General features: G+C 39.1%; 1 protein-coding gene across 4 annotated transcripts in view; it reads left to right on the top strand.

Annotated features, from left to right (window-relative positions):
- Positions 1-14,720, top strand: part of LOC128705543 (very long chain fatty acid elongase 7-like) — a 149,646-nt gene that overhangs the window by 67,397 nt on the left and 67,529 nt on the right. Inside the window, exons 1-2 of one of the 4 annotated variants that reach the window (XM_070098872.1) lie at positions 13,550-13,597; positions 14,113-14,388. The exons of 2 other annotated variants lie outside the window; for them this stretch is intronic. In XM_070098872.1, the coding sequence (XP_069954973.1) occupies positions 14,332-14,388 (57 nt within the window). In that variant the 5' untranslated portion in view covers positions 13,550-13,597; positions 14,113-14,331. Of the gene's footprint in view, positions 1-13,549; positions 14,389-14,720 lie in introns of those variants that run through there. One more of the 4 variants, XM_070098871.1, reaches the window with a different exon arrangement.

Below are 14,720 nucleotides of genomic sequence, written 5' to 3'. Positions count from 1 at the left end.
AAATACAGTATCATAAATCACTAAATGAGAGGAAAAAATAAGATAGGCTTCTTCATTTAGAAATGTGCATAAGTCACAGAAAGTTTCAATCAAAAGCAAGAGAAAAAAGAAAAGTACAAATACAATAGTGATTTATACAATCAATGGTTTCTGGTTGAAGCTTCAAATGCATGTTTCATTAAGATTCAGATGCGTGTTTCATTAAGATGCTACTTGGCTCCTCCGTAAGCCATGCGTGTTGTAAGAGGCGACTAAAATGCCGGGAGCAAGGGGTTTGTAACCCCTTCTCCTGACTACATCACTAAATTTCAAAGGAGAAACTTCCGTTTTTCCTTTTGGACCACCCTCAGGGGCCTATAATAATAAAAGAACAACAGATGGCTAAATATATATAAGGCTGAGATATTTCACGGCCACATCCGTCATTACACCCGACCCATCATGATGCAGGTGGGATGGTCTAATACTTGTCAAATATAGCTTAAAATTCTTCCCAAATTTTATGATTCTGATATGTCAAATATAGATTAAACTTTTTCCAAATTTTCTTAATTATAAATGAATCTAATTTGTAAAATCCTAAACCAATATCAATAAAATAAAAAATATTTATATGAAGCTTGATCCAATTGCATTTCTCTCAACCAGTGACCTGCCTGATACAATATTCATGGCCTTTTGGAACTCAATTGAGTGGTTAAAAATCTCTCACATGAATAAACAGAGCATTAGATTCTAATGCCATATTTTGTTGTTGTAATATTAGTTCAAGGCTTTTCCACTGCTGAGTGGTCCTACTCATCTCACCACAGCAGCACTACTATTACTACTACTACTACTACTACTACTACTACTACTACTACTACTACTACTACTACTACTACTACTACTACTACTATTACTACTACCTCTCAAAACAGAAACGTTGTGCAAGAATGGTATATAATACCGACAAGATGAAATTAAGACACATGTGCAACATCTGGGTATCTTTACTGTATACGTTTCGCCATCCAGTGGCTTTATCAATACAAATTCTAGGACATAGCTTGAAGACAGTAGGACTATATACAGAAGATGAGGTAATCAGTCCCTCAACCTTGGAGTCGTGGAGATTCTGAAGCAGAAGCAAGGAGCCTGGCGCTTATATAGTAACGTCAGGTGTAGCAGACGAGGGCATAGTCACTGGTAGGCGGGATTCCCCAGTGGACGTAGATCCTTCCCAAAGAGATGGGTTAGTTGTAGTAGTAGTTGTCGTAGTCGTGAAGGTTATGTACATGTCCTAAGAATCAAGATTCCATGATGTTGCAGTGTCTGACAAGTTGTGCATGAATGGTATATAATACCGACAGGATGAAATTAAGACACATGTGCAGCATCTGGGTATCCCGCCTACCAGTGACTATGCCCTCGTCTGCTACACCTGACGTTACTATATAAGCGCCAGGCTCCTTGCTTCTGCTTCAGAATCTCCACGACTCCAAGGTTGAGGGACTGATTACCTCATCTTCTGTATATAGTCCTACTGTCTTCAAGTTATGTCCTGGAATTTGTATTGATAAAGCCACTGGATGGCGAAACGTCTACAATAAAGATACCCAGATGTTGCACATGTGTCTTAATTTCATCAAAACAGAAACGCTAGAATATTTCATTTGAAACGTTTCGGTCCTGGAAACTTGATCACATTTGTGTCTTTTTCTAGCAATTTGTATCACATACTATTTGTACCCTTACAACTTCCACCTCCTCCACTGTCCCCAAATGATTCACCTAGGCACAGGGACTGATCACCTCATCTACTTCATGGCTTCTACCGTCTGCAGTATTATTCTCAGCATTGGACCGATAAAGCTACTAAGTCTTATTCATCTAGTTGTCGGTTTTGTAACCATTATCAGGGAGATATCAGAGCTTCTTGGGAAGCGCTGAAAGTTGAGTTGGGCAAATGTCCTAATAGTGTGATGGATTGTGAAAGACCTGCCTAGCATGGGCGAACAGGCCTGCTGCAGTGTTTCTCCTTTCTTATGTTCTTATGTTATATTCTTAATTTATGATATGTTTTAGTAAGAATAGTGAAAAGCTGAAATATGGCGACTGGTCTTTTTACTGCTGTACATTAACATCTCCATACAAAGCAGGTGAAATCGCAGATCTAGAGAGTGTACAGAGATCCTTTACTGCACGTATAAGTTCTGTCAAGCACCTTAACTACTGGGAACGCTTGGAAGCACTTGACTTGTATTCGTTGGAACGCAGGAGGGAGAGATATATCATAATCTACACTTGGAAAATCTTGGAAGGAATGGTCCCAAATCTGCACACAGAAATCACTCCCTACGAAAGTAAAAGACTGGGCAGGCGATGTAAAATGCCGCCAATAAAAAGTAGGGGCGCCATTGGTACACTAAGAGAAAACACCGTAAGTGTCCGGGGCCCAAAACTGTTCAACAGCCTCCCATCAAGCATTAGGGGAATTGCCAATAAACCCCTGGCTGCCTTCAAGAGAGAGCTGGACAGATACCTAAAGTCGGTGCCGGATCAGCCGGGCTGTGGCTCGTACGTCGGACTGCGTGCGGCCAGCAGTACCAGCCTAGTTGATCAGGCCCTGATCCATCGGGAGGCCTGGTCATGGACCGGGCCGCGGGGGCGTTGATCCCCGGAATAACCTCCAGGTAACCTCCAGGTAACCCACAGACCCACACTCACTCGTGTGCCTGTCCAACCTGTTTTTAAAACAATGTTTTCTTTTTAGTTTCTTTTACTCACTTGTCTATTAGCACCATTTAATAACCCTGAATAGATCTAGGGGATAACTCAACCTGATGGGCTGTATGTGAATCTCCTTCCAGTGGAATGAAGATGTGTTCAGTCCATCAATCTTGTAGACTGATGTTCAGTCCATCAATCTTGTAGATTGATGGACTGAACACATCGACTCCAGGCTGAGGGACTGATTACCTCAAACTCCTCCTCTCCTTACGCCTTTCTACTTTGTATTGGACTGATGAAGCCACTGTGTGGCGAAACGTTTCCTGAATAAAGATTCCCATATGTTGCATAAGTGTCTCAATCTTCAACTTGTCGGTTTTTCAAACCATTCATATAGCACTTATTTGTCCAGTTGCCTCTTGAAGATTTCTACACTTGTTCCAGCAGTGTTTCTGATATCTTCTGATAATATCATGAAAACTCTGAGTCCACGGTTGTTGATAGTGTTCCCTTATTGTACTCACTGCACCCTTGCTTTTCACTACTCAGATCTATCACCTGCACTGCATTCTTCTTTAGTTGAAGTGGAGATTTTGAAATGTTCAGTCCCTCAGTCATAGTAGGAGTGGAGAAGATGCTCATCGCTAGGTGAAGATATGGAATCCGACAACTTCCATCTAGGCTGAGGGACCATAAACCTCAACGTGGGTGTTACACAAATAACCTGCACATAGAAATGGTCCAAGTCGAACCGAAACGTCGTCGTAAACTCCTCTATATGTGCGGGTTATTTATGTATCGTTCCAGTCACGGTATTGTGCTTTTTTTGTTATTTACGTGGGTGTTAGGGTACCATCTTTGGGAGTGGTAGTATACCTTAGACAGGCCTGGGTTTCGAAATCAACTGAGGCGGGATAACAGCTCTTAGCCTGTAAAATTTATTCGCGTAAAAACTTCAACACCTGCAACTTCTCCGATATAAATAAAATACCAGAACGTGAAATCTCCAACCCAAGGTAAGCGAGTTCTAAAACTCGAAGACCTACGTAATATCCATGCCGGCTTAATATTCAACCAATGTATTAGTTACTGAAAAAATCTGCTAGGTAGGAGATACGCCTTCACAGTAAAGACAAGTAAATTGTATATGAATGGTTCAAAGAACCGACATGTTGCTAAATTAGACACATGGTATTCTATTCAAGATTGATGGACTGACAACATCGACTCAAGGTTGAGGGACTGATTACCTCATTCTCCTCCTGTTCTTCAAGTTTCTCCTATGTATGGACTGATGAAGCCACTGTGTGGGGAAACGTTTCCTCAATAAAGATACCCAAGAGTTGCACATGTGTCTAATTTAGCAAAGACAAGTAAATGTTGGACCTTTGTAATACGGTGACCAGAACTGTGCAGCATAATCTATATGAGAGTTGAAGAACAAACTGAGGACTTCTATTATTTATATTTCTAGATATGAAGCCGAGGAATCTGTTAGCTTTATTGCGATCACTAATGCACTGTTGTCTTGGTTTTAGATTACTGCTCTGTAAGAATGGTATATAATACCGACAAGATGAAATTAAGACACATGTGCAACATCTGGATATCTTTATTGTAGACGTTTCGCCATCCAGTGGCTTTATCAATACATATTCTAGGACATAACTTGAAGACAGTAGAACTATGTACAGAAGATGAGGTAATCAGTCCCTCAACCTAGGAGTAGGTGCGAAGAGCACCATAGTCGTGGAGATTTTGAAGCAGAACTCCTAAATCCTTTTCGCAATCGGTAATATTAAGATATACATTATTTAGTTTATATGTGGCATGGTTATTTTCCTGTCCAACATTTAGAACTTTGCATTTGTCAATATTAAACTGCATCTGCCACTTCTCCGACCATTGCATCAGTCTATTCAAATCATCCTGGAGTGCTCTAGTGTCCTCATTAGAATGAATTGGACGGCCTATTTTGGTGTCATCAGCAAATTTGCTTATGTCGCTATTTATTCCCTCATCTATGTCGTTTATATAAATTGTGAACAATAACGGGCTTTCGTGATGTATAAGTCACATTCTCAAGACACTCACACTATTTATTCATCGAGTTCCCGGTTAGGTCACTGGGTTATTCCAGTTGACGGAACGAGTTTTGGAGGACGCTCGCTTGTGTTGCTTTTGTTCCTGATTTTAGATTTTGCATTCATCTTTGACCTATTTTTTTGTAGTTCCAATGCTAGCTTACTGTCCTAACATTAGTTTACCCATCAACATGCTTGATATATTTGTATGTTGCCCCGGTTCTTATGTTTGGATCAACAATGAACTGTTATATCGAGAAATGAAGTGTTTATCACTGCCTGACTCACGAAATCGTAATGACACGACTGTAAACAAACCATACCACGGGTGGGGTTAGAACCCGCGATCAGAGAGTCATAAAACTCCAGACTGACATGTTAGCCACTGGACCAGCTGGCTACAATAAGACTCATCCAACGGTCTGGAGTTTTGTGACTCTCTGATCGCGGGTTCTAACCCCACCCGTGGTATGGTTTAAGTGTTTATCATCATGAAGGTCCGGTTATGTATGGGAAAATAGCAGGCAAATTAGCCTATATTCCAGTGTACATTGGCGTTTTATTTCGTATTCTACAGACTTCGCTTTTATATAACAAGTCTGAGCGAATCACGTAATTGTAAAAACATGACTGTAAACAAACCACGGAACAGGTTTGGTAATAACCCAGCTGGTCCAGTGGCTAATGCATTGGCCTTGAATTTCACAACTCAGTCGCCACGGATTCTAACCCCACCCATTCCGTGGTAAGTTTTCTATATGTTGTGGAGATAGATGAGACAAGAATGAACTGTCTCTTTAACGTCGCTTTAACTCAATCAATTTCGCTCTGGAAAAGTGTGAAGCTTGTCTGGGAACATGTAGACTATACAGGGTGTTTCAAAGAGATGGACCCAGTTGGGTCTATGCTTTTGAAACACCCTGTAGTATGGATACTTTTCACTCTTGACCCTGGGATTAAAATGAGTTTTTAGTGAAAATATCCCAATATACACTACTTTATGAATGTAATCTAAGTATTTAAGGTTTGGAAGCCTACACTATATACTGTCCTTGATGCGGCACTTCATCGGGAATACTCATGCAACATATGGGAATCTTTATTGAAGAAACGTTTCGCCCCACTGTGACTTCATCTTTGAACGACGACCTACTTACACTAGTGGCAGGTCCCACTGTGATCCCGCCTCCTCCTGCTTCTACTCACCTGACTGCAGTATATAAGCCACCTCTCTGGCCCTGTACTGTACTTTCTACAAGACTGATGGACTGAACACATCGACTCCAGGCTGAGGGACTGATTACCTCAAACTCCTCCTCTCCTTATACCTTCCTGCTCTGTATTGGACTGATGAAGCCACTGTGTGGCGAAACGTTTCTTCAATAAAGATTCCCATATGTTGCGTTAGTGTCTCGATTCTTCAACTTGTCGGTTTTCAAAACCATTTATGTCATCAGGAATACTTCAAGCCTTACACAAGGATTTAATTTCAGTGTATATACACTGAGAGGTAAACAAACGTGAGATAATATACGCAGAGAGGTATACGCATCTCACTGTATTCTATTAAGCGTTTATTAGCGTTTAATTTATAAAGGAAAGAGCTTTTGCTCTCTGTTGAAAGACTGGAAGAAGTTTCTCACAGATAACAAAGACTTATCATGACATCGTTCGTGTGATGAAGTATTTGTCATTCGTGTAACAAATGTTAATATTTAACTGATTTACAAACTCAAGCCGCACTCTGCACTATTCCAGTTGCAAGGACCGTGGTACAAAGGGCTGGGATTATGCAATACGGGAATACCTTACTATGTGGCCCGGTGGCCTGGTGGCTAAAGCTCCCGCTTCACACACGGAGGGCCCGGGTTCGATTCCCGGCGGATGGAAACATTTCGACACGTTTCCTTACACTAATGTCCTGTTCACCTAGCAGCAAATAGGTACGTGGGTGTTAGTCGACTGGTGTGGGTCGCATCCTGGGAGACAAGATTGAGGACCCCAATGGAAATAAGTTAGACAGTCCTTGATGACGCACTGACTTTCTTGGGTTATCCTGGGTGGCTAACCCTCCGGGGTTAAAAATCCGAACGAAATCTTATCTTATCTTATCGTGCAGTGACATAGATACTTCTAGCTACGCAATGTGTTTCTATCACGATTTGGTGAAATTCTCATTTAATAGACAGAGATGATGGGCACTTGATGAAATAGCACTTCAAGACGTGTGTCTTGATGCCGGAGAAGGGCTCTTGATCTAAGAAAATTTGTTAGGTAAATGAATACAGATGCAACTAATGTGGCATTTTATTGTGGCAACGTTTCGCTCAACATTGCCACAATAAAATGACACAATAGTTGCATCTGTGTCCATTCAACTAACATTTCGTCGGTAATCTTACCATTATTACTAAGAAAATTTGACCTACCATCCCCAGGATCAAACTTTATTTACTCAGTGTCTCCCAGAAGCTGTATAATCCATACTAGCTTCACCCTTACCCGTAGCTTTATTAATAATTGATCCGAACCTGTATCCAGGTGTTTCTGGTGGTGTCGGCAACTCTATATACAGGAGAGTTGAGCGACAGTTGACGCTGGTGATGAATATTATATCAGTTGATGAATAAGACACCGTATCTTTACTAACATAACGGTTCGCCTGCACGGCAGACTTCTTCAATAAAGAGATGATCACAATAATGGAGATGGAAACGAGGAAGTAATTCAAGGTAATCAATCTCTGTGATCAAGCATTTAACTTTTACATTTAACTCTTTAATCTTAGAAAAAATCCATAATATTTATCAGCCTCCTTCTATTTATCAATGAATACGTTAATTTTCTTGTGGGTGGCAGTGTGTACTCGACAAATGAAGCCTCTTTCCCTCTCCCCCTCACGGTGCATAAATCATGACTTACGGTACTGTATAAAGGCACGAGAGAAAGTTGTTTAGCCACTTCTGGAGGAGTTGAAAAAACAACTGAGAATCTCCCCCACCCGGCCAGTGCAGCCTCCAGATGGACCTCGATCCTACTTCCCTCTTTAGGACTTGGCGTTGGTATGGGGTTGCATTCCTTTTATTGCTGACTTTTTTGTTTCCTCATGAAGGTGTTTATGATTGCGGGGATTGTTATGATTATTAAGATTACGATTGTTTTGATTGTTTCATGGTGGCTATAATTATTATGGTTTATAATTATTATGGCCATGATTATGCTTTAGTATTGTGATGATTATGATTACGATGATATATAATTATGATATAATAATGATGTGATAATGAAGATAATATAAATCTAAATTATTATTATTATTATTATTATTATTATTATTATTATTATGATTATTATTATTATTATTATTATTATTATTATTATTATTATTATTATTATTATATAACACATCGACCTATATCCTCTTTGAAGGAAAAAACCACATTCACCATCATTCATTTAAAAACTTGACTCACGAAATCGTAATGACACGATTGCAAACAAACCATACCACGGGTGGGGTTAGAACCCGCGGTCAGAGAGTCTGAAAAGTGTTTAACGCGTCGGTCTGGAGTTTTGAAAGACTCTGATCGTGGATTCTAACCCCACCCGTGGTATGGTTCATTTAATAACTGTATTGCAGAAGCGAGCAGACATTAAAATTTAAATAATCTTTCGTACTGCAATATAAGTGCATTTTACTTACAAGGTGGCAAGAGTGTTGACCACTGATGATGGTATTATTTGCCGTAGTGATAGCAGTAGTAGTAGTAGTAGTAGTAGTAGTAGTAGTAGTAGTAGTAGTAGTAGTAGTAGTAGTAGTAGTAGTAGTAGTAGTAGTAGTGGAAGATGTTGTTATGTTTGAGGAATGTTCTGATCATGTAGGTGATCCAGCGTTTGGTTTATGTAGAGATCCTTGTCGTTGAGCTGGCTAATCTTTTTAATTAAAATTAACCAGAATTAGCATTTATGTGTGTCATCTGGAGGCTGGAGAGTTATGTGTTATTGTAGCGGCAGTGACCATGATCAACATAAAAACTGAGGTAAATGGTATGAAATATCGACACGAAGAAAAAATACACAAATGCAGTATAATTCAATGCTTTATTGACAACTTTTCTCCCACACAGTGGGCGAAACGTTGTCAACAAAGCATCGCATTCTACTTCTTCTGTGTCTATTTTCCCATCATCATACATGCCTTCACTTATACCACCGTCACCATACCTACACTCGCACACACCTCGAAGGCAGCGCTTACACATTGTAACAACACATCATTATATCAACACATCATTATATCAACATATCATTATATCAACACATCATTATATCAACACATCATTATATCAACACATCAACACATCATTATATCAACATATCATTATATCAACACATCATTATATCAACACATCATTATATCAACACATCAACACATCATTATATCAACATATCATTATATCAACACATCATTATATCAACACATCATTATATCAACACATCATTATATCAACACATCATTATATCAACACATCATTATATCAACACATCAACACATCATTATATCAACACATCATTATATCAACACATCATTATATCAACATATCATTATATCAACACATCATTATATCAACACATCATTATATCAACACATCATTATATCAACACATCAACACATCATTATATCAACACATCATTATATCAACACATCATTATATCAACACATCATTATATCAACACATCATTATATCAACACATCATTATATCAACACATCAACACATCATTATATCAACACATCATTATATCAACACATCATTATATCAACACATCATTATATCAACACATCATTATATCAACACATCAACACATCATTATATCAACATATCATTATATCAACATATCATTATATCAACACATCATTATATCAACATATCATTATATCAACACATCATTATATCAACATATCATTATATCAACATATCATTATATCAACACATCATTATATCGACACATCAACACATCATTATATCAACATATCATTATATCAACGCATCATTATATCAACACAGACTATGCTATCATTTCATCATAAAACTTCTCTGAGTCGCTACACAGCTACCACAGACATCTTAGTAATAAAAAATATATATAATACACACTCTGTAATGAAAGATAAAATTAACAGATAATAAATATTACTAATGTGACCAAAACCCTCAACCTAAGTAAGTACTATCGTGTCAAATTAAAATATCAGGTCGTAGTAATGGTGACGGTGCTATTGAAGTGTCTAATGAGCTCGTTGCAACGAGACTGCACCAAGCCCTACCTGAAGTGACGCCCGTTAGTTTATCAAGGCTCCAGATTACGGTGTCCCGTACCTCAGGTGGTAGGGCACTCAGCTCACACAACCAGGTCAGTGGTTCGATCCCCTTTACTTGAGACCCTTACTCTCCCTGTTCACAGTAAATAGGTACCTGAGTGTTAGCCGATTGGGGGTGGGTCGCATCCTGGGGACAAAATTAACCTAATTTGCCTGAAATGATCTGCACGAGAAGGGGCTTTCTACATGTCACTGATGTCAACTAGGTCTGTATAAATTGTTTTATCTACCTGTAGAAATAAAGATTGTTATTATTATTATTATTATTATTATTATTATTATTATTATTATTATTATTATTATTAACCTACATGGAGACAAAAATCATAAAATTTGCTATAATAGCCTCCATGCCAAATTTTAATATTTTACTGAGACAATGAAAAGCAGAAGATATTTCAAAGTTCTGCCTTAAGTATATACCATCACCCAACTTAATACAAAACGCCAGCACGAGATTAGGAATTACACAGTACAGAAAAATTTCTTTCCCAAATTTTAAGTTTTCGAGTCACCTGCTTCAAGATCTGACACACCACACCTACTTGCTCCCTGACCTGACCTCCCGTGCGTTTCCCATACTCACCTGCACGATTGAGAGGTGTAACCTCCCTATATCTTCATGTTCTTTCATTTATGTATCTGGTGAAGAGGACCACAGTAGGGGGATCGAAATATAAAAACATTCATCCGAGCTTCTGTCTCCACGTGGGTTATTATTGAGCTTGACAAGTGTTCATTGTACTTTCATCGGTTATTCAAGGCTCCAGATATCCAGAAACGTAGATGCCACGAGGCTGCTTTAAATTTTATTTCTTACTTGGTAACACAAAACAAGGGCAGCTTCATCATCTCTGAGATATTAACAGAAGTCTTTATTAAAATACACAGATAATCACACACCAAGATTACCACGTATACTACTGCTGCTACCATCTTTTCTGCTGATGCTGCTACTACTACTACTATTGCTACTACTAATACTATTACTACTATTATTATCACTACTACTACTACCACTACTACTACCACCGCTCCTACTACTACCACTACTGCTACTACCACTACTACTACTACTAATATTACTACTACTACTACTACTACTACTAATACTACTTTCAACAGTACACTGCCTTCTGGGCAATTCACCTTACACCCATCATATTCTCTCAGTATCTGTACATTATTCACATTAGCTTGATAGAGCTCCTGGTGAGCTTGATAGAGCTCCTGGTGAGCTTGATAGAGCCCCTTATGAGCAAAACGTATCCGTAATGTCTTATCAGCTGGACATATCCATTTACCTAACAGAAACATCATCATTATTACAAAGGCAAACTATTTTTCCTGGCATGTTCTTTGTCATTCATTTTTATTTTATCCAGTGAAGTACATAAGAAACAGAGCTTTCGCCTAGTCAGCAGAGTCGTGTACAGTGCACCTTTCACTTCGCTAATTGTGTTTAACAATTAAACAATAAAAGTTCTCAGTCATAGTATAAATTAAAAACTTTGGTCTGTGTTTAAGCTTTGCTTCATCTCGTATGCAAGATTGACAGCCAACAGAAATTACGATACTATATCCAGACGGCTCCACATACTGATTTTCTTACGCAGACAGCTGCAGCCAGCTTAATTATTATAATTATGGAAAGAGGTGAACATGAAGGAGTTATGCATCTGAGAAATAGGAGGTAATTAGTTGTGATGAAAGGATAGGGATTGTAAGAGTTTGTGATACATTGAAATTATACGTTGTATAATGTAAATTTAAGAACACCTGACTGAGAGAAAGTTGTTTATAGTACCAATAAGAGAACATAAATTGGATTCTTAAAAGGGTTATGTGCAGTCTTAGAGAGTTTTGGATATATTTAAGATATGCTAAATAAACTGATGAAGTTTCTCTTATTAAATTTAGTAATGTATACAGGAGAAGGGTATACTAGCCCCTTGTTCCCGGCATTTTAGTCGCCTCTTACGACACGCATGGCTTACGGAGGAAGAATTCTGTTCCACTTCCCCATGGAGATAAGAGGAAATAAACAAGAACAAGAACTAGTAAGAAAATAGAAGAAAACCCAGAGGGGTGTGTATATATATGCTTGTACATGCAAGTGTAGTGTGACCTAAGTGTAAGTAAAAGTAGCAAGACGTACCTGAAATCTTACGTGTTTATGAGGTATGAAAGAAACACTAGCAATCCTACCATCATGTAAAACAATTACAGGTTTCCGTTGTACACTCACTTGGCAGGCCAAGATACTGAAAAAAACCTGACACAACACAAGGTAAGACCTGACAGCATATTCCCACAAGGTCACAGGGAAGGAGCGTAGCCACTGTGTGAGGCTACAGTATAGACTGGAAGTTAAGAGATTAATTGTAAGTTGGCTGAGGAAGACCCTGTTTATAAGTAGGGTGACAAACAAAGAGACACTGAAATAAAGGCCTGTATCACTCACACGTATTCCATCCCAATTAATGGAGAAGATTTAAAAGGAGAAACCTACTGGTTTCTTTAAATCCGAAAGAGGATTTGATTCGCCAGAGACTCTAATAAAGCTCTTTTTCTGACAGAAGAAGGAGCTTAGATATACACTATTCAAATGCTTAGATTTCTACAAGCAAGCAATACGTCTCAGTGCACATACATTGCGAAATGTATGCCTTTGTGTACATACACCGAGACATATACACACCTCCCCGTGTATGTACCCCGAAAGCAGCACCATGAATGTTTGTTTATCGTGGATAAATACTATTCCAGCCACTGGATATGTTGGCCTCACACTGGGCCTCTGGCTGCTGGAGTCTTGTTAGAGCACTCGTTCAAATTGTTTTTTTTTATTGTCTCTAGCCCTTCATGGGATGGTGTAGAGATTGTGATGCAAGGAATTTTGATTACCATTTCTCGATTCAAATACATAAATTTTTATCGTTTGCCTGAATTTGTTTGTGCTACCGTTAGTGTTATTATTTGTCTGTGCTCCCGTTTGTGCTATTATTTGTCTGTGCTACCGTTAGTGCTATTATTTGTCTGTGCTACCGTTTGTGCTATTATTTGTCTGTGCTACTGTTTGTGCTATATTCTCAAAAAAATATGCGTTATTCATGAAATAAGTGATCAGTGTCACTCAAGACACTTATCCATAAAAAAAATTCGTGTCATTACGATTTCGCGAGTCACATATCATCTGCCATTCCCCAGGCACCCTGTGACCCCTGCGAGTTTTGATCTTCACTGAGAATATGCTAATCATTCACTCGAGAAAGCAGAATGTTCGATATGGTACCGACAAAATGAAAGGGAAACTGCGGACCAACTCCAAGGAGGACCATTGCCCCGGCCAACATAAATACCTCCCTCCGCCGTCATTGTGAGCTAGACATGGTCGAGCAAGCTCCACAGCAACGTCACGTAAATCTCTGAGACGCTCTCCATAATCAACCAGAGTGGCTAAATGAGTCTCTGCGGATGCTCTTAATTAGCTGTAGTGAGCTTAGGAATTATTTGCGTGAGCTCTTGGTAACTGTAATGGACATTCTGCTAAATAAGCCGTAGTGACTTGTGAATGCTTGCAATAAGCGAGCGTGACCTCAGTACCACCTGTGACCAAGTGACCTCAGCACCACGTGGGACCAAGTGACCTCAGTACCACCTGTGACCAAGTGACCTCAGTACCACGTGGGACCAAGTGACCTCATTACCACCTGGGACCAAGTGACCTCAGTACCACGTGGGACCAAGTGACCTCAGTACCACATGGGACCAAGTAACCTCAGTACCACCTGTGACCTCAAGTGACCTCGGTACCACCTGTGACCAAGTGACGTCTGTACCACCTGTGACCAAAAGTGACCTCAGTACCACTTGTGGATGCTTTCAATAAGACATAGTAAATAATACACGTCTATGCTTTTAATCTGTCATAGCGACTTCAAGCACCATCCGCGGACGCTCTTAACAAATCAGAGCTGAATTAACATTGTGTGAACCCCTCAGTGAACCTGTAAACGCTCTTAATAAAAGAGTGAGATGAATTAACATTGTGTGAACCCCTCAGTGAACCTGTAAACGCTCTTAATAAAAGAGTGAGATGAATTAACATTGTGTGAACCCCTCAGTGAACCCTTGTGTAACCAAGCCTGCGGATGCTCCGGATGTCAACAAGGCGAAGAAGATCTTGTCTGGGCCCTTATCTCTGTGGAGTAAGTTGATACATAATATTGTCATTTTTCATTTTTTTTACATAATGCTCAAGATCATTTGCTAAAACGAATGTAATAAAGTTATTGTTTGGAGTAAGTTGGTAAGTTGTAGTAACGGTGGCTGCTACTGTCTAGCAAAAAAAATTCTGTACCTGTTTTTGCGACGCGATGTTTTATGAGGCATTATCTTGTATTTTGTGCTTAAAACTTACAGATACTGTAAGTTCTCTTAGTGAAAGTACATGAAGGGTTTTATCCACTGGTTTGTAAGTATGAAATGGCGTATAAAACAGAGACTTACCCAATGGTAGGTAGTTTTATTATGGTTTAAA

This window comes from Cherax quadricarinatus, chromosome 65 (assembly GCF_038502225.1).
Source record: "Cherax quadricarinatus isolate ZL_2023a chromosome 65, ASM3850222v1, whole genome shotgun sequence".
Lineage (NCBI taxonomy): Eukaryota > Metazoa > Arthropoda > Malacostraca > Decapoda > Parastacidae > Cherax > Cherax quadricarinatus.
The sequence above is the reverse complement of the archived record's forward strand: the minus strand, read 5'-3'. Positions and strand labels throughout refer to the sequence as shown.